Source organism: Heterocephalus glaber, unplaced genomic scaffold (assembly GCF_053883595.1).
Source record: "Heterocephalus glaber isolate CG9 unplaced genomic scaffold, H.glaber_assembly_v1.0 deba00001564, whole genome shotgun sequence".
In the NCBI taxonomy this organism is placed as follows: Eukaryota; Metazoa; Chordata; class Mammalia; order Rodentia; family Bathyergidae; genus Heterocephalus; species Heterocephalus glaber.
Window position 1 is genome coordinate 15,562,617 of NW_028258351.1, and position 19,062 is coordinate 15,581,678.

At 45.5% G+C, this 19,062-nt stretch overlaps 1 protein-coding gene and 1 non-coding gene across 4 annotated transcripts in view; one reads left to right on the top strand and one right to left on the bottom strand.

Moving 5' to 3' along the window:
- The window catches only part of Itgae (integrin subunit alpha E), a 60,965-nt gene extending 41,963 nt beyond the window's left edge, over positions 1 to 19,002 (bottom strand). For all 3 annotated transcript variants that reach the window (XM_021238132.2, XM_021238131.2, XM_021238130.2), the window contains exons 1-2: positions 17,932 to 19,002; positions 3,591 to 3,711 (exon numbers count right to left, since the gene is read on the bottom strand). In XM_021238132.2, coding sequence (XP_021093791.2) covers positions 3,591 to 3,711; positions 17,932 to 18,019 — 209 coding nt within the window. In that variant the 5' untranslated portion in view covers positions 18,020 to 19,002. The remainder of the gene's footprint in view (positions 1 to 3,590; positions 3,712 to 17,931) is intronic.
- Positions 4,879 to 4,985, top strand: LOC147823873 (U6 spliceosomal RNA). The gene has a single exon (XR_015443338.1). It is a non-coding gene; the product is annotated as a U6 spliceosomal RNA (small nuclear RNA).
- Positions 19,003 to 19,062: the final 60 nt, after the last annotated feature.

The window sequence follows — 19,062 nt, forward strand, 5'->3', positions numbered from 1 at the left end:
TTTTTAACCATTTAGTATGATGTTGGCTATTGGTTTTTCATAGATGGCTTTTATCAGGTTGAGATGAAGACCATCTATTCCAATTTTTTGTAGGGTTTTTATCATGAATGGGTGTTGGATTTTGTCAAATGCTTTTTCTGTATCTATTGAGATCCTCATATGTTTTTTGTCCTTGGCTCTGTTAATATAGTGTATTACATTTATTGATTTGCATATGTTGAAATACCTAGGAATGAATATAATGAAAGCAATAAAAGACCTCTACTCTGAAAACTACAGTGCTCTTAAAAAAAGAGATTGAAGAGGATATCAGAAAATGGAAAGACATCCCTTGCTCGTGGGTAGGAAGAACAAATGGAGTGAAAATGGCCATACTTCCAAAACTGCTATTTAGATTCAATGCAATCCCAATTGAAATTCCAACAGCATACCTGACAGAACTAGAGAAAACAATCCAGAAATTCATTTGGAACAAGAAGAGACCTAGAATAGCAAAAGCAATTCTAGGCATCAAAGATAAGGTAAGGGGTATAACAATTCCCAACTTGAATCTATACTACAAAGCTACTGTGATAAAAACACCATGGTACTGGCAAAGAAATAGACCCGAGGATCAGTGGAACAGATTAGAAGATCAGAAACAACTCCAGACAACTCAGCTACCTCATCTTTGGCAAAGAAGCCAAACACCCTCCCTGGAGGAAAGATGGCCTCTTTAATAAATGATGTTGGAAAAATTGGGTTTCAACTTGCCCAAGATTAAAACTAGACTTACATCTCTCACCACGCACTAAACTAAAATCAAAATGTTCAAAGAGGGCTGGGATTTAGCTCAGTGGTTCTGCTGCCTGCCTCACAAGCCCAAGGTCCCGAGTTTGATCCCCGGTACCAAAAAAAAAAAAAAAAAGTGGTTCAAAGATCTAAATATTAAAACAGAAACACTAAACCAGTTAGAAGAGAGGTTAGGTAGAACTCTTGAAGACATTGACATAGGAAAAGATTTCATGAACAAAACCTCAGTCGCATGTGAACTAGCACAAAGAATCAACAACTGAGATCTCATCTTATTAAAAAGCTTCTGCACAGCAAGAGAAACCACCAACAGAGCTAACAGACAACCTACAATGTGGGAAAAATTTTTTACCAGCTGTTCCTCAGACAAAGGTCTACTATCTAGAATATATAAAGAACTTAAAAAAAATCAGACCTCCCAAATTTAAAGACCCAATCCAAAAATGAGCATCTGAAATGAACAGACATTTCTCAGACAAAAAAGTAGAAGCAGCAAATAAATATATGAAAAAATGTTTAACATCACTGGTCATTCGAGAGATGCAAATGAAAACAATGCTGAGATTCCACTTCACTCCAGAAAGAATGGCTGCTATCAAGAAATCAACTAATAACAAATGCTGGCGGGGTTGTTGGGAAAAAGAAACCTTTCTCCACTGTTGGTGGGAGTGTTGACTGGTGCAACCATTGTGGAAATCAGTGTGGAGATACCTCAAAGAACTAGGATTAGAGGTCCCATTTGACCCACCTATTGCACTGCTGGGGATCTTCCCAAAAGAATTAAAAGAATCATACCACAGTGATACATGTGCACCCATGTTCATAGAGGCACAGTTTGTGATAGCTAAAACTTGGAAACAGCCCAATTGCCCATGGTGACTGGATAAAGAAGATGCGTTTTTTAAATAAAATAGAGTACTATTCAGCCATAAAGAATGAGAAACTAGCCCGGGGATTTAGCTCAGTGGTTCTGCCACCTGCCTTGCAAGCGGAAGGTCCTAAGTTCAATCTCCGGTAACAAAAAAAAAAAGAAAGAAAGAATGAGAAACTATAGACATTTATAGCTAAATGGATGCATATTGAGGCCATACTCTTAAGTGAAATAAATAAGACACACATGTGTTAAATACCAAATAGTTTCTCTCATGTGAGAAACTGAAAGTGTAAATAAGGATCAAAATGTATAATAGATAATGTGTAATAGGAAGACAAGGCCCAAAAGGGAAGGGGAAATGGGAGGGGTTGGGGAAGGGAAAGAAATAAATATGAGCAAAGCAAAAAATGGAAACAAAGTCTTTGTAAATAGGGAGGGGTGGAGTGGTGGAAGGGAGGGCAGGCAAATGGGGAAGAAAAATAAGAACCAAGATATATCATGTGAAGGTACAAATTCCAAATGATGATTGTAACTGTATTGTATACCTAAAATGTACCAATAAACGTAATGAATTAAAAAAAAAAAACAAGTATGGGCTGGGGGTGGTGCTCAGTGGTAGACCATGTGTTTAGAATGTGTGAGGCCCAGGTTCAGTTCCAAGTACCACATTAAAAAAACAATTTTTTTTTTGCATGGACTGAGGGTTTCTCTAGGGTTGGTGTCTGAGATGGACTTGCTGAGTTAAAGGCCACGTGCATCCTCAGTGTTACCAGATATGGTAACATTGCTCTCTGCATTGGCGACACCAAGCCACCCTTGCCACAGATCGTCTTGTTTCACCACATCCCTTACCAGCACAGTACTGCAGATTTGCATTTTTTGCTTATCTAATGAGTGGATCCAGATAATATTGTAATTTATTTATTTATTTATTTACTTATTCGTGTTTTTGCAGTGCTGGGGATTGAACCCAGGGCCTTATGCATGCTAGGCAAGTGCTCTGCCACTGCGTTACACACCCAGCCCAAGATGATATTTTTTTTGGACATAGTAGTTTGCTTACTTGCTTGCTTTCTTGCTTTCTTTCTTTCTTTCTTTCTTTTTTTTTTTTACCAGTACCAGGGATCAAACTCAGGACCTCTCACTTGCAAGGCAAGTGAGGCGCCACTGAGGTAAATCCCCAGCTTCTCAAGATGATATTTTTAAAACATTAGTTAATGTTTATTAGCCTTAATTTGGCCAGAAACTGCACAAAGCCCTTCAGGCATATAATCTCAATCTTTGCAGCAACCTGTGAGGTTGGTAAGTCACCACCTCCCTAGGAAAGAGGAGAAACTGAGGCTCATGGCAGAACTCCTGCTGAGGTTGCTCAGCAAATAAGATTAAGGCTACCATTGGATCACGACTCCCAGAAATGCAGTTGCCTCCCCAAACCATCAACTCTCAGGCCTCATTTTTTCAATTTTTCTTTGATTTTTTTTTTGTGACTTTCCATATTTTTTTTTTTTTTTTGGTACCAGGGATCAAACTTGGGTCCTTGTGCTTGTGCAGCAGGCGACAAAACCACTGAGCTAAATCCCCAGCCCTTCCACATTTTTAATATTGAGCACACATTTTATAAGTAACAACAGAGCCTTCAAGAACTTTATTTTAAAATCATTCTTTAAGTTCCCTTCCCCTAGGCAGTGGTGCAGGGGGAGGCCTGAGGGAGGAGAAGGACAGGGACTCCAAGGACTCCAGAGCCCAGCCTGGGCCGACAGCCTCTCTTGCACCTTCTCTCTTTATCCTGCACATGCTCCTAAGAGTGAGAGGCCTATCCGCCCAGACTATGGTGGTGGGGTGCCAAGGTTTTCCCTGGGGTGCATCTCAGACTCCCCAGAGACCCGCTCGATCCTCACTGTCCCACCTGCTGGGCTGCACTCACCAGGTGCGGTTGTTGCTGGGATCTTGATGCAGAAGAGAGCTGAGCACAAAAGGCATGCTTGCCTCCCGCGTGACCCAGGGCTGGGCCACGTCCAGGTTGAAGGCCCCCAGGGGAGCCAGGTCTGTGGGCAAAAGAGGAACATTGGATGAAAAGAGACAAGGTGTTGAAGCTGTAACTGGTACTTAACTCCCATTATTCTACCAAACATTTTGGTGTCATTATACCCAGTTTAACCGATGAGAACATTGAGCTCCCCAGGTATGTTTCTTCCCCAGGGGAAGAGGAATGGATGGGGTGTGTCTGGCTCAGAGCCTCTCTGGTCCCCTCCCTAGCCGAGCTTCCCCAGAAGCAGCCTCTGCTCGGAGAGGCCGCCTCAGGTGCTCCTTCCCCCTGCCCTCTTCCCCGGCTCACATTCTGCAACTGCCGCCCTGCGCACACTTATCACTGTGACCCTCACAGAAGTTAGGATGGACTGTGCATTCTCGGAAAACAGCTGCACATGTGGCTCCAAGTGACCCACAAAAAAACTGATGTTCTCAAAAATAACTGCCCAGTGATGGTTTATAGCCGTTTTACTGGTAATTACCCCAAACTGGAAACAACATAAATACCCATCACCGGGACAGTGGATAAATTGTGGACCTTCATCCAACAGAATATGCCTCTCAGGAGTAAAAAGGAGTACACTGAGTGCACAGGGCCTGAGATGATTCTCAAAAATCAAGCTCAGTAGGGCTGGGGATTTAGCTCAGTGGCACCGCGCCTGCCTTGCAAGCACCAGATCCTGAGTTCGATCTCTGGTACTGCAAAAAAAAAAAAAAAAATCAGGGTGAGTAAAGAAGCCTTACCTTAAAAAGTATCTATTGGCCAGGCCTGGGCAACCTAATGACGTAGTGAGAGTCTGTCTCAAAATAAAAAATAAAGGCTGGGGGTTTAGCTTGGTGGTTCCAACACCTGCCTCGAAAGCACAAGGTCCCGAGTTCAATCCCCAGTACCAAAAATGAATAGATAGATAGATAGATAGATAGATAGATAAAAAATAAAAAGCTCTGGGGATGTAGCTCAGTGCAAAGCCCCAGGGTCCAATCCCTAGTACTGTAGAGGGGAAAAAATATCTACTGTGCATCTGTAGAGAGAAAAATTGCCTGCATGGAGAGGAGGGGTGGAAATTAACTGGGAAAGCACAGGAAGGAACTACATATCTGGAGTGATGAAAATATCCTATATCTTCATAGGAGTTTGGATTACAAATGTTTGTGCATTTGCTCATTTAGAACTTAGGCATTTCGTGCTCATTTTGGCAGCACAAATACTAAAATTGGAACGATACAGAGAAGATTAGCATGGCCCCTGAGCAAGGATGACACGAAAATTCGTGAAGCGTTCCATATTTTTGGGCTGGGGATTTAGCTCAGTGGTTCTGCCACCTGCCTCGCAAGCACAAGGTCCCATATTCGATCCCCTGAACCAAAAAAAAAAAGACCTTATGCATTTCACTGTATGCAAATTTTACCCAAAATAAAAAAGAACTACTAGGGCCACTGCCCGCCTCGCAAGCGCAAGAACTCTAGTTCAATCCCCGGTACCAAAAAAACAAAACAAAACAAAAAAAACTACAAACAAATTTTGAACTCCACTTGATACATATGCTGAAATGTTAATGATAAAGCATATTGATGTCTGCAATTTACATTATTTTTTGTTTGTGTTTGTTTGTTTTTTGGGTTTTTACACAGGGTCTCATTTTGTAATTTAGGCTGGGCTTGAACTCATGACCTCCTGTCTCAGCCTCCTAAATTCTGAGATTATAGACTTGTACCACTATACCTGTTGTCAGCAAGCTAAGAAGATCCCCTGAGCCAACTCAGCCCTTGTTTCCCATCCTGCAACTGTTGACCACACCCGACTTATTACAATTTCCCCATCTGAATGAGCTCGCTGTCTCTCTCTCTCTCTCTCCCTCTCTCTCTCTCCTTTCTCTCTATCTCTCTGTCTTATTAGGTACACATTTGCAGTACATGAAGTTTCATTCACTTTAGGGAGTAGGTGCATGTACACAACACAGTTTGATTCTTTTTTTAATCCCCTCCCCATTAAGCTCCCTCCCTCCATCTCTAAATCTCCTTTTCCCATTTTCATTCTTGTTGTTATTATTTTTAGTTTATGTCTGACATAAATGTGTATATTCATTGTAGGTATTTGGTACATGTAAACAAGACATCAATTTACTTTGAAGTGCATCAAAATAGAAGATGGCTTGATTGGTGAGCAGATAGGTGATTGTAAAATCTTACTGTAGGGCTGGAGATTTAGCTCAGTGGTGCTGCACCCTGCCCCACAAGTGCAAGAACCAGAGTTTAATCCCCAGTACCAAAAAAAAAAATCTTACTGTGCACTGTACAAATTTTCAGCTTTTTTGTGTACATGAAATTTTTCAATAAAAACTGTGAGGGAAGCATGGTGAGGTCCTGGGTTCCCTCCTCAGCACCACAAAAAAAATTGTGGGAGGAAATTGATATTGATCGATTGCTCCCCAGAGAGGCTGTACCACTTCATACCCCAATAACAGAACAGGAGAGTCATTTTTTCCCTAAAATGTTGCCATAACTGTGTGCATACCACATTCTACACTCACAAGGACCAGGTCTTTGTTTTAAAAGAATATCTCATCACCTTGCTCCAAAATTATATTTTAAGGCAGGAGTGTGGCTCAGTGGTAAATACCTAGTGTGCGTGAAGTCCTATGTTTGGCCCCTAACACCAAAAACCAAAAACAAACAAAGAAACACCTATTTTAAAATTATGTGAGGTCATCTCTTTTATAAATTTATTTACTGCTTGTTCATGTACATTATCCATTTTTATGAAAATGTAGTTGTAGTTTTTCTTACTTGTGAGAACTTTTTTCTATTTAAGAGAAACTGGCAGTGTATTCCAGATACTGCTTTTCACTTGGCTGCTATTTGATTTATACGTGATATTTTCCTCATCTCTAGATTTGTATGTGGTCAAATTGGTTTTCCTTTATGACTCTTGAGTTTTGTGTCATGCCCACCCACTCAAGAATTTTTTTAAATTCACTCATGTGTTCTCCAATTTTTTTGTAGTTTAATTTCTTTTGTTTTGTTTGGTACCAGGGTTCGAACTCAGGACCTTGCTCTTGTGAGACAGGCAGCAGAACCACTGAGCTAAATCCCCAGCTGTAGTTTCATTTCTTATGCTTGAATCCTTAGTCTTTGGATTTTACTCGTGTTATGGAGCCCACTCTACCACTGAGCTACACCCCTGGATTCCACCTCACTTTGTGAATAGCTTATCTTACCCCCATAGATCTGAAACTGAATTCTTGTGTGCATTTGGGCCTCTGTAGGGACTCAGTTCCACCCCCACTGAACCTACAGCAAAAGCTGGCTCTTGTTTGGACACATTAGTCTCCCAGACTTTCTCCTTTAAGACTTGTTCCTTTGAAATACACCCCACACCAGCTCCTAAAAAGATTTTTTAGAAGTACGATCTGACCACCTGTAATGTATATTTACATGGGAAAAAGCAAGGTGAAGTTCTGTTCACACCAGTTTGATTACTGTTCAGTTAATGCTAGGCATGGTGCCTCACACTTATAATCCCAGCCTTTGTGAGGCTGAGGCAGAAGGATTGCCAGGAGTTTGAGGCCAGCCTGAATTACAGAACAAGACCTTGTCTCAAAAAACAAAATTAGTGTTCAATTAATTACTTTTGACCATAACAGCTCTTGAAACACTTTTAGACATGCTCTTTTTTTTATTGTATAATAACATCTCTACACGAAATAGAATGACATTCTAATGCCCAGCATGGTGGTTCATGCCCATAATCGCAGCACTTGGGAGGTTGAGGCAGGAAGATTGCAAGGAGTTCAAGAGTTCAAGGGCACCCTAAACTACATAGCAAGACCCTGTCTCAAAAGAAAAAAAAAGAAAAAGACATTCGGACATTATACTTTCAGGTAGACACACTGATCGATATATTTAATATAACAGTTTCTTTTTTTTTTTTTGGTACTGGAGATCGAACTCGGGTCCTTGCACTTGCACAGCAAGCAGAGAAATCACTGAGCTAAATCCCTGGCCCTAATATAAGTTTCTAGTCCAGTGTCATGGCACAAATCCATACCTGCATGCCATGTTTTTGCATATGTGTGCCAAATGGAAGGGCTAAAGAGGTGGCATCCTCTATGAATCTGCAGTCTGTTGAGTGTATAAGCTATTTCTGTGCATTTTTAAATGCTTTCTGCTGGGTGTGATGGTGCAAGTCTGTAATCCCAGAATTTGGGAGGCTGAGGCAGAAGGATCTCCATGAGTTCAAGGCCAGCTTGGGCTACATCGTGAGTTCAAGGTTAGCCTGAACTAAATAGTGAGACCCTGTGTTAAAAACTGAAAGAAAGAAAATAAAAGAAAGGAAGGAAGGAAAGAAAGAAAAGAAAGTGAGGAAGAGAGAGGGAAAGAAAGAAAAAAAGAAGAAAGATTTAATTAGCAATAATCACATCTCAGATAAACTTCATTGGCTACAATACTGGCACTGTCCAAAGCTAAGAAAGAGATTTCGGGTTTAGTATTTATTTTGCCTCCAAAATATATTTCCTGTGTTATAATTATTTATTTGAGTGTAAGATACCTGTAAGTCCCCTAAAAGTTGAAGAAACAATATAGAAAAGAAAATGGACTTTCTTATACTCACCCTTCACCTCTAATCACCTTCTTTTAACAAGGACAATAAACTTTTGTTACAATAAGGTTTTATATGCAAATTGTGGTTTTATATTCAAATTATTATTTTTATTTGTATAAGCTTGTCTTATTGATCAATTAATATATTTTTCTACAATAAAATTGCTTGAAGGGCAGGGGATTTAGCTCAGTGGTTCTGCCACCTGCCTTGCAAGAGCAAGGACCTGAGTTTGATCCCCGGCACCAAAAAAAAAAAAAAAAAAAATGTTCTCTTGAGGCCAGGGATTTAGCTCAGTGGTTTTGCTGCCTGCTGCGCAAGCTCAAGGACCTGAGTTCTATCCCCGGTACCAAAAAAAAAAATGTTCTCTCACTATAGTGGAATTAAAATCAATAACAAAAAGAAAATAGAAAAATCTAAACTTCTTGGAAATCAGAGTGTACTTCTAAATAATCCAGGGTCAAAAAAAATCACAACAGAAATTCTAAAATATTTCAAATGAAAAAATTGAGTTAAAGCAGAGCTCAGAGAAAATGTACAGCCCCATATGAATATGTTCAAAACAAAGAAAAGCTGAAAATCAATCATCTAAGCTTCTATTGCAAGAAGCTAAAAGAATAGCAAATCAAACTCAAGGAAAGTACAGGAAGGAATAAAGATATAAGCATATATCAATGAAATAGAAAACTTAGAGTGGAGAAAATTTTTCATTTTTTAAAACAATAAACTGAAAAACCTCTAGCAATATGACACAGGAATTCTACTCTTAGACACATACACAACAGAAATGTTTTCACATAATCATGAGAGACATGTCCTTACCTTCACAATAGCCCCAAACTGAAACAACCCAAATACAGCTCAACAATGAAATGATAAATGAATTGTGGTGTTCAAACAACCGAACACTCTACAGCAATGAAAATAATCTACAATAAGGGGCTGGACTCATAAAATGTTGAGGGAAAGATATCAAGAACAGAATAGAACATACTGTATAGTACCATTTATGCAAAGTATAAAACAAGCAAAACATCTGTACTATTAGATGTCAGGAAAATGGTGTCTTTGGGAGCAGTGACCAAGGAGGCTGAGCGGACAGTGTATTTCTGAAGTGTTAATGTTCTAGTTCTTGATATGTGTACAAGTTACGAGGTATAACCTTCCCCAGTAATGGTGAATGTTTAACTTTTTAAAAAATTTTATTACAGTAAAAGACACATTGCCATTCCTCACAATACTCCGCCTCGCTTTGAAAGGCTTGTCCCATTTTTGTTGCCACTTTCTGAAGCAGTTAGGGAAGTCCTCATTAATGAACGTCTTTAGCTGCAAAGTCAGGGCTGCCTTGGTGTCTTGAATCAATTCCAAATGTTTACCTTTCGTGGTCATTTTTACTTTGGGGAAGAACCAGAAGTTGAGCAGTGCCAGATCCAGTGAATAAACTGGATGAGGACCCACCATAATGTTTTATTTGATAGAAATTGCCATAAACATAAACTGTCAACTGCATCAGAAAGTGGCCAAGAATTATGTTGGAAATGAGGGAGGGTATTTTGAGGGGAATTAATGGCAATGTTTTTGTAGTGTAATAAAAATTTCTTTAAAATTAAATATTTACCTTATTTTCCATCACATCTCTCAAACAAGGATCTGATTTAATCTGAAAATTCACTGAACTGAATTTGTCCGTTTTTCAGTATGTTGTACATTTTAAATGTTTTTGTTAAAAATGATAATCTTGGTTGGGGATTTAGCTCAGTGGTTCCGCCGCCTGCCTCAAAAGTGCAAGGTCCCAATCCCCAGTACCAAAAAAAATGATAATCTTCAGTGTGAAACACATTGAATATAAAAAATTTTATGAGTTCATAATGATATTTAAAAGAGAGAAATATAAAAACAAAAGAAAACACTTCACTGGTCACCACTGAAAGACCAAAGAGTACCATCCACTTACTTTGAAAAATATCAAAGGGAAAGTATTAAGCAGTTTTCCTGCCTTTCCTATATGAATTACATTTCTGTCACCGTCTTAGTTACTTTTCTCTCATTGCTGAGACAAATGGAAAAAAGACCAAATGGGAAAGATTTATTTAGCTCACAGTTTGTAGAGGTTTCAGTCCATAATCAGCTGGCTCCAAGGGAGGGTAGCAGGGCAGACAGGGATCAAAGAGGAGAAACAGCTCATGGTGGGCAGAAGGTAGCAAAGCAAGCAAGAGGGGCAAGACAAGCCTCTTTCTGTCCCTTACATTGTATCCAGGCTACCAGGATGAAGGCAGTGCCAAACCAATCAGTGGACTGATTTAGTAATCACACACCCTTAATACCAGCATCACACACTCTGGATTCAGCCACCTCTGAAAAAAGCCCCACCTAGGACTGAATGAGGCTTTGGGGAGACATTTACACACAAACCACAACACGTCACTAAATAGATGTAGTTGAGTAAGAATTCTACAGATGAATTCTTACCAATGAATCCCAGAGGAATAATATAATCAGAAAAAAAAATGTTTGCAGCCCTCATTAAATACAATTAATTCAGGCTACAATCGTCGGTGGATAAATTTACAAGGTGAATATTTGGTACTGAAGTTTATAGTGAAGCTGACACTGCCTGAGCTCACCAGTCTACTTCAGCATCCCTAAGAGTGGGTGCCCAGACCCAGGTGCTGCCTGGTATGCTGCCCTAGGAGGACCCAGGGTCTGGGAATCTGCTTTGCTATCAGGCTCCTACATGATACCCACACTGGGGTCCTCAGACACATCTCAAGTGGCAAGGTTTTCAAATATCTCGGCGGATGTAACTCAGTGATAGAACACTTGCCTAGTATGTGTGAGGCTCTGGGTTCAATCCCTGGTATTGCAAATAAAACATTTTGGAAAAGGAAACCAAAAAGAGGAGTGAAATAAATGGAGAGGTGGTGGTGGCAGCAGGCGCTTGCAGTCCCAGTTATCCAGGAGGGTGAGGTAGAAAGATACCTTGAGCCCAGTAGTTCAAACCCAGGCTGAAGAGACCCTGTCTGAGAGGAATGGAGGGAGGGAGAGAGGAAGAGAAGAAGAGCTTGAAGGGAGAGGGAGGGAGTGTGACAAAATCAAAATCCTCTTAATTATCCAGTGAATACTTCCAAAACAAAAAAATAGTTCAACCTAACTGTGATGTAGCCATTGTACGTTTGCTCCTTCTGGTGTGAGTCCTCCTTCTGTACCTTTAATTTCCTGAAAACTGTAAGTTAGTTCTAATGGCTAGATTTTAAAAAAGAAAAGAAAGAGAAATACCAAATACGTATTTCACAATATCACACTAGGCATCTATTTTATTTTTCTGTATTTATACCTCTTCCTTGAGCAAAATAATTTGTGCTCACTCATACAAATACACAGTACAATAAGATAAGAGTTACTGCCGGGGATTTAGCTCAGTGGTTTCACCGCCTACTGCGCAAGCGCAAGGACCCGAATTCAATCCCCAGTACCAAAAAAAAAAAAAAAAAAAAAAAAGTGCAAGATCCCGAGTTCCATCTCCAGTACCAAAAAAAAGCTCCTTAATAAGAGAAATATACATCTATAAAGGAAACCTACATTAGTAAAGTATCGATGGGGAAAGATCATTTTTATTACCTGAGAGCCATTATCTGTATACCAGCACAACCCTTACTCACACCACTCCACTCCTCCCAGGCCCTCCCACATCTTAGGCCTCTACCTTAAACCCCAAGCCGTGTGCGTGCGTGTGTGTGTGTGTGTGTGTGTGTGTGTGTGTGTGTGTGTGTGTCACTGGGAATGGAACCCAAGAGCTACATGCTTAGCCCTTTTTTATTTTATTTGAAACAGAGTCTCACTAAGGTGCCCAGGCTGACCTTGAATTTGCAGTCCTCCTGCATCAGTCTCCCAAGAAGCTGGTATTACTGGGGTGCACCACCATGCCCAGTGCCCTTTCTGTAGCTCAGGATGCTATATAAGCAGCGATTATCTTTTCATCTGCCTCTGTTTTTGTCTTGTTCATCTGCCTTATTTCAATTTAATTGGCAGCCCAGCCAGAGAACCTAGAAGGGTAGAGGGAAGCCATTTTCCCTCCCCCGGTATGAAATCCTCCCTTCAGCTGAAGGGCTCTGTCCTCAGACTGTCCAGAGGTTTCCTCCTTATCCTCGCCAGGAGAGGCCTTCCTGGGCTCCAGACCCTGCCAGGACACTCTCTCTGCCAGGGGCCTTGATTATAATATGCACCACTATCTGAATTGATCTCACTTGTCTCCTTGTTGACTTAGGACTGCAACTGTCCCCTCCACCAGGCAGTGACTCCCACAAGGGCAGAGCCTGAGTGTCTGCCTCGCTCACCACATTCTCCCAGGACCTGGCATTGGTGGCCTACACTTGACAGGTCTGGGGAAGTGACCCTTGAGCCTACCTCAGACACTAAGGGTTCTGGGTCAGGAAGAAAGTAGCCCTGTCCCAGGTGAAGCCAGCCTGCCCACTGCTCACTTTGCCCACTTCCTGCATACCACCTGTGCACTTCCTAACTCTGAGCCTTCACCCAAGCTGTTTCCTCCACCCAGCACAGCTTCTTCACCAGCCCTCACCAGCCCATCCTTTGTGGCCCTGCTCAGCCTGGAGACAGTCCAGACGCTGGGTAGAGTCACTCGCTGGCCCCGAGCCCACTCAGCATCCTATGGTGTCTCTGTCTGGCTGTGACTAAACTGCCTGTGATTGTCTGTCTTCCCCAAACTGTGATCTGATCTGAGTCATCCAGGACACCCCCAACCGCAAACCCCAGCTCCACACAGACTCAGGCCCAGAAGAGGTGCCCTAGAAATGTCAGAATAGGCCAGATGTCCTCGTTCATCACCCTACTCCCACCTCCAATTTTTGCTTTATTTATGGAGGGGTCTTGGTGTGAGGTGCCTGATTTGGGTAGGACAGGGGAGAAAATTCACAGAAAGATAACCACAGCCCCCCTGCCAGAGCACCTGGCTTCGAGGCCTCATGCTGTATGCTGAGGCTCAGAGAAGTTGAACGATTTCACTCATGGCCTACCCATAAATTGAGTATTTGTGTCTGGGGGCCCAGGATGACTGACTCCAAAGACTGGTAAAACTAGAAGCACTGAGAGGTTGGTAAACAGAGAGAGAGACAGAGACAGAGACAGAGACAGATGGCCCAAGTTGCTGGGATGGCTCCCTGTTGTGCTAGCATCTCACTGGGCTGGGAGAGGGCCCTGCTTTAGACTAGAAATTAGGTCATGAGAAGGACCTGTGGAGGTGGAGCGGCTCGAGAGCCGGTGTGTGGTGTGTGGGGATGGGGGGTGGCGGTGGGAATCACCATGTTTTGCTGAATTTCCCCAAGAGCCAGCTGGTTCCTGGGATCTGCTGGCCATGGCCCACCTTGCTCTTGCTGGGACCCTGATATTTTGCCTTTGCTTGGGTCCTCTTGGTCACATAACTCCTTCCTTTGCACTGCCCATGAAGACCCAGAAAATAGCAAAGGCAGACAGTCTTGTCTGCCACACAGTCTCTGAAGGATCTTGGGCTGTCACCTTGCTTCCGTTTCTGCATCTGCAACATGGGGCTGTGCCTTCTCAGGGTCTGTAGCACAGAGGCTCAGCGTGTCAGGTGTCAGAGTGTTATAACCACAAGTGAGGGTCTGTCACATTCTCTCTCTCAACTTCGTCCTCCTTCACCACAAGCCCCCTAACATACTGTCCCGAGAGCCATACTGTCACCAGTGTCTGTCACCACACCACCCACATGGCTGCTCCCTCAGGCTGTCCCCAGCTGAGTCAGTCAGCCCCTCCATCCTGTCAGCCCCACCACCACTGCCGCCTCCTCAGCCCCACAGTCTCTCCTACTTCATTGGGCCTTTTAAATGAACATTTTTGTGCTACAACAGTCATCCCTACTCCAACAAACAGGCCTGGGGCCACACTTTGCCAAATTTATGAAAGGAGCAGGCTGTAGAAGTGAGTCTAGACCCGGGTGTCCTGACCCCAGGCCCAGAACACCCAGAAAGGCCTTGGGGGTGGATCATGCCTCGAAACCATCTGCAGAGAGGCTGCCCAGGGCGCAGCTCACACACCACATGCTCTGCTCACTCCTCAGTCCTGCGCACGGTCTTGCACGCACAACCTCATCACTGTAGCCCCAGACTTCTCAGTCACAGAGGCTGCCCCTTCCTTCATCCTCCACAGTCTCCTTAATAACAGAAATGGCCACCAGTCTTGATCATTACTTCGCTAAGCACATGTGGGTTTCCCAATTTTCCTCCTGAGTATTTCCCGTGAGTGCTGCCTCCTCCCCCGACTCGTCCTGCCCAACACCTTTGGACCTGGTCTCTGCTGTAGCCTCCTCAGTGGTCTCCCTGCATCCTCTCTCTGGGGCTCCATCGTCCACACAGCTTACAAGTCTGACTGCCACTACCCTGTCAAGACCTTCTAAGGCATCTCATTGCCCTCGTGGTGAAGTCCAACCTCCTCAGCCTGCCACTCTGGGCCTTTCAAACTCCTCACACCTACTACTGTGGGCCTCTCAGGCCTGGCTGCCCATGGGTCCCCCACCCATCCCATTACAGCCATGCACATCACACATAGCTCATTGACATCTATACATACCACCAATACCTGATACATGGTACACACCCCATATACCCCATGTACAAATACTATACACACCACACATGCCCTATATACACCCATATACACCATACCCTATATACCACACACACCCAATACATACCCCATACCCCACAGCTCCCATACATACCATATACACTCCACACACCCTACCTACGCCCATATGCTCCATGCATGTCATACACATATGCACTCCATACGCCCTGTATTCACACATACACCCCATGCACACCACACACACACCCTGTCCAAGCTGATTTCTCAGAGAAGCTCAGGGGTGTAGGGCTTCACAGGGCCCACATGCCACCTACGTGGCTTCGCCATGGACACTGCCCCTCTCTGACGTTTCACCACTGCTGGTCCCCTCTGCCTGGAAGGCCCTTCCAGCCCTGCTGCAGGTCCTGGAGGCATCCTCCAAGGCCCCTCCACGGTGTGCAGCCTCCTTCCTCATAGCCCCTGGGCTGGGGGGCGCCCTCCCCACCAGGCCCAGCATGTCCTCTGGGAAGGAGCAGGCGATGCCAGAGGAAACCTTACCCTTCAGCTTCCTACACACCCAGGTCTTTGCTCTCCCGTTTTCCGGCCCAGAAAGCCCTTCTTTCTCACTGGTCTCAAGACACCACAGTCCCCAGCATCTGAAGACAGTGTGCTCTCTCTCTCTTTCTCTCTTTCCTTTCCTTTCTTCCTTCCACCTGCCCTCCTTTTCTTTTTTTTTTTTTGGTGGGGGGTACTAGGGGTTGAACTCAAGACTTCACACTGAGCTCCATCCCCTGCCCTTTTGTTTTGTTTTGTTTTTCAGACAGGATCCCACCAAAGGATGGACTCAAGCTTGGAATCTTCCTGCCTCAGCCTCCCAAAGCACTGGGATTACAGGCATGATCACCATGCCTGCCTAAAGCCAGAGTTTTCTCTCAACACCCTTGCACACAGGTGTAGGGTTGTGACCCTAGCAGAGGTGGGACTGGGGCCTCCTCCTGAGTCGGTGCCACGGGCACAGCAGGCCCTGAACTCTGCTTCCTTCTTCTTTGCACAGTGAGGTTTCACGGGTCAGCAGCACAGCTCCCTTCCCGTAAGGGAGACACACTCGAGCTTGGAGGCCCAGGAGAAGTGAGCTGCTGTGGCTGCAGGATGAGTCAGAGCTGAAGTCTGACCTGGGGACCGTGGGGCCCACATGGCAGCTGCATGGCAGCAGGCTTGGGCCTGGGGGCCAGTGGTGGGCAGCTCCCGGTTTGTGTATCTGCACCTGACTCTTCTCTTTCAAATTCTTCTAGACTGCTTTCTCATCTGTGAGAAATTTCATGGGTGATGAAAAGGGGATACCATCACCGTGGGGTGGGAGGTGGGTGGAAGCTGAAGGTCAGAGGAGCGAGGCCAGTGATAGTTCTGGATTCGCCTCATCCCAGGAGGACCCAGCCAGGCACAGGGTGTGGGGCCCTGGGCCTGGCCTCACCACCCTCCCTGGCATCTCCTTGCCTCCTTAGACTTCTGCTAGCTCTCAAGCCTCAGCGCCAGCCTCACCTCCTCCAGGAAGCTCTCCAGGACTGGCCCACCCTGGAGTCTCGGGCCCTCACAGTGGCGAGCAGAACCAGCATGGCATCATTTCTCCCATCCAGAGCTGAGACCCACTCCTGCCCCTCCTACCCCACACCATGATGAAGCCAAGCACCTAAGTGGACACAGGGCACGTGAGCTCCATCCCGCTCTCTGCCGTTCATCAATTCAGTAAGTGCTGGGCCTCAGAAAGGATTTCATAAATGTCATCTGCTGAAAAAGGCGGAAGGCAATGGGTGGTCGTTGGAGAGGCTGCAGGAGACGGAGATGAGCAGGAGCACAGAGTACCGCTGCCAGGATCAGTGTCACAGGACGACTACTCCAGAGTTGGGAGGTAGGACAGGGGCCTGGGCCCTTGCTCGCTACTCTGGACAGTCACTGTCCCTCTTCGGACCTCAGTCACCTCCTCTGTATGGGGAGGCGTGGACCAGAATCTAGTCTTAGCATCTCCTCCAGATATTCTTGGAGATGGGGCTTCAAAACCATAAGGCATAAAAAGGTGAGAGCTGCTCCACACCCAGTATGTAACAAAAATAAAGACAAATCTAAGTTGTAAAATAAATCTACAGGTAGTTTGACCAAGTTTTGATCTTTCTCTAGTAACTGTTTTGATGCTTTTGAAATACCGTGTATCAAAATCTGTCCCCAAACGTAGGCTTGGCTGGTGTCCTAGGCAGGTTTTGGCCTGCTTGTGAGTGACCTGGCCCACAGTCTGCAGCCCTTCCTAGCATGGTCTCAGCTTCCTCACACACTGGTGCTCACCGGCCTAGCTTGTCCTGTGGGGAGAACGCAGGTTCCCAGGAGCCTTTACCCTACTATGTCTGACGTCTGCCAGTTCTCCTGCTTCTGACCAGGTGGACCCCCAGGAAGCTGCCCAGATCACTAGGCAGGACCGCCCAGCCTCAGGCGTAGTCCAAGCGGTCTCCAGAAGCTCACCCGAGCATGCTGTCTTGTCCCTGGGGCCTTGCAGGCAGGCTCCGGATCAATGTGCCTAAAATGCCTTCATGGGAAGGAGGTTAAGACCAGAATGGGACCCCAGGCAGCAGGAGCAGTGCAGCCCCCTGCCCCCACAGGCCACAGGAACAGGAAGCTAGTTCTAACATCCTTGCCCCCACAGTCTCTAGCCAATGCTCACATTCTCACGGGGTCCGTGACAGAAGGTGCTTGGCTGGGTGGAGGAGGGCAGCATGGGCCTCCACGGCCATAACTGACTCTGCACAGACCGCAGGGCCTGCCTAGAGAGGAGGCTGGCTGGAGGAGAGCCTGGGTGGCTTGGCCCTCGAGTCTGAAGGCATCACAGAACCTCAGAGACCTGATCCTTCCCAGCAATCTGAAGATCTGCTCCACCAGTGAGAACACTTCCTGGGGAAGCTCCTGAGCCTTGACAGACAGACAGACAGGGCTACAGATATCCAGCTGGATCTGCGAGTACAGCAGCCCTTGAAGGCAGGGAGTGAGGCTTACTTACTGGACATGCAGAGCAGAGCAGGGAAGAGCCACATCATCTTAGGTGGAGCAGAGGCAGGAGTGTGTGAGCTGGGCAGGGAGCTACCCATGGGCCTGGCCAAGTTTTCAGCTTCCTCTCTTCAGCTGAGGTGGCCAGGAGGCGGAGACAGAGGTACACACGCAGACGAGGACCCACAGGCAGACAGGCGCTTTCAGAGACACAGCCACTCCTGCCTGTGCACAGCCAGACATGTGGCTTTCTCAGCAGCTGGGAGCTGGGTCCTGGGAGCTTAGGCAGCTGTCAGTCCCGCTCTGTCACTCACTTTTGTGGAATGGTGAGCCGAGGTTTGGCCAGGGCCGTGGTGCTGGGTGTTGTTGGCGGTAGATGCTGGGGGTACAGGAACAATAACCAACCCCAAGGACTACACCCATGTGAATGAGTGCTGGGTCCCTGTCCTGCCTCAGAACTCACTACTAGACAGCGCAGCCTGGTCCCAGCCCAGGGTTTTGGGTGGCAGGTGCCTCAGCAATGAGATGGGGTTCCTTGCCCACAGAAAGAGGCCCCACAGCCAGAAACTGGGCTTCTCTACCAGCCCCTGTACCCAAGGCCCGGGCTGCGGAGGATCAGGTGAGTGGAAAGACCCAATGTGCTGGCTAGAATCACTGCCTCAATCTATCTGTGGTTGGATTTTCTTCAAAATCTGGCTCCAGCATCCTGTTGCTGAGATGGGTCTCACAGGGCTCTGAAGTGCCAGCCTAGCAGAAGAGGCAGACCCCTTTAATGCCTTCAGCACACCCACTTGCAGGCAATCCCAGTCTTCCAGGGACTGAACCACTGACAGCTGCCAGGCAGCATGAAGAGCCAACTTCCTCAGCTCTCATTTGACCTTGTGACTGTGCGTGAAGAAGGAAGAATCAGGCTGGGGATGTAGCTCAGCAGCACAGCACCTGCCTGGCAAGTGTGAAGTCCTGAGTTCTCAGCACCACTGCTCCCAAGTGGCCAAGCACAGGGACCATGGCCCTGCAGAACTCCGCTGTGACTGCGGTATCCACTCAGCAGCCATTAGCCACGGGTGGCTGCTGAGCCCTTAAAATGTCACCAGTGCAACCAACAAACTGAACTTTAAATTGCATTTAATCTTAAATTTTTAAT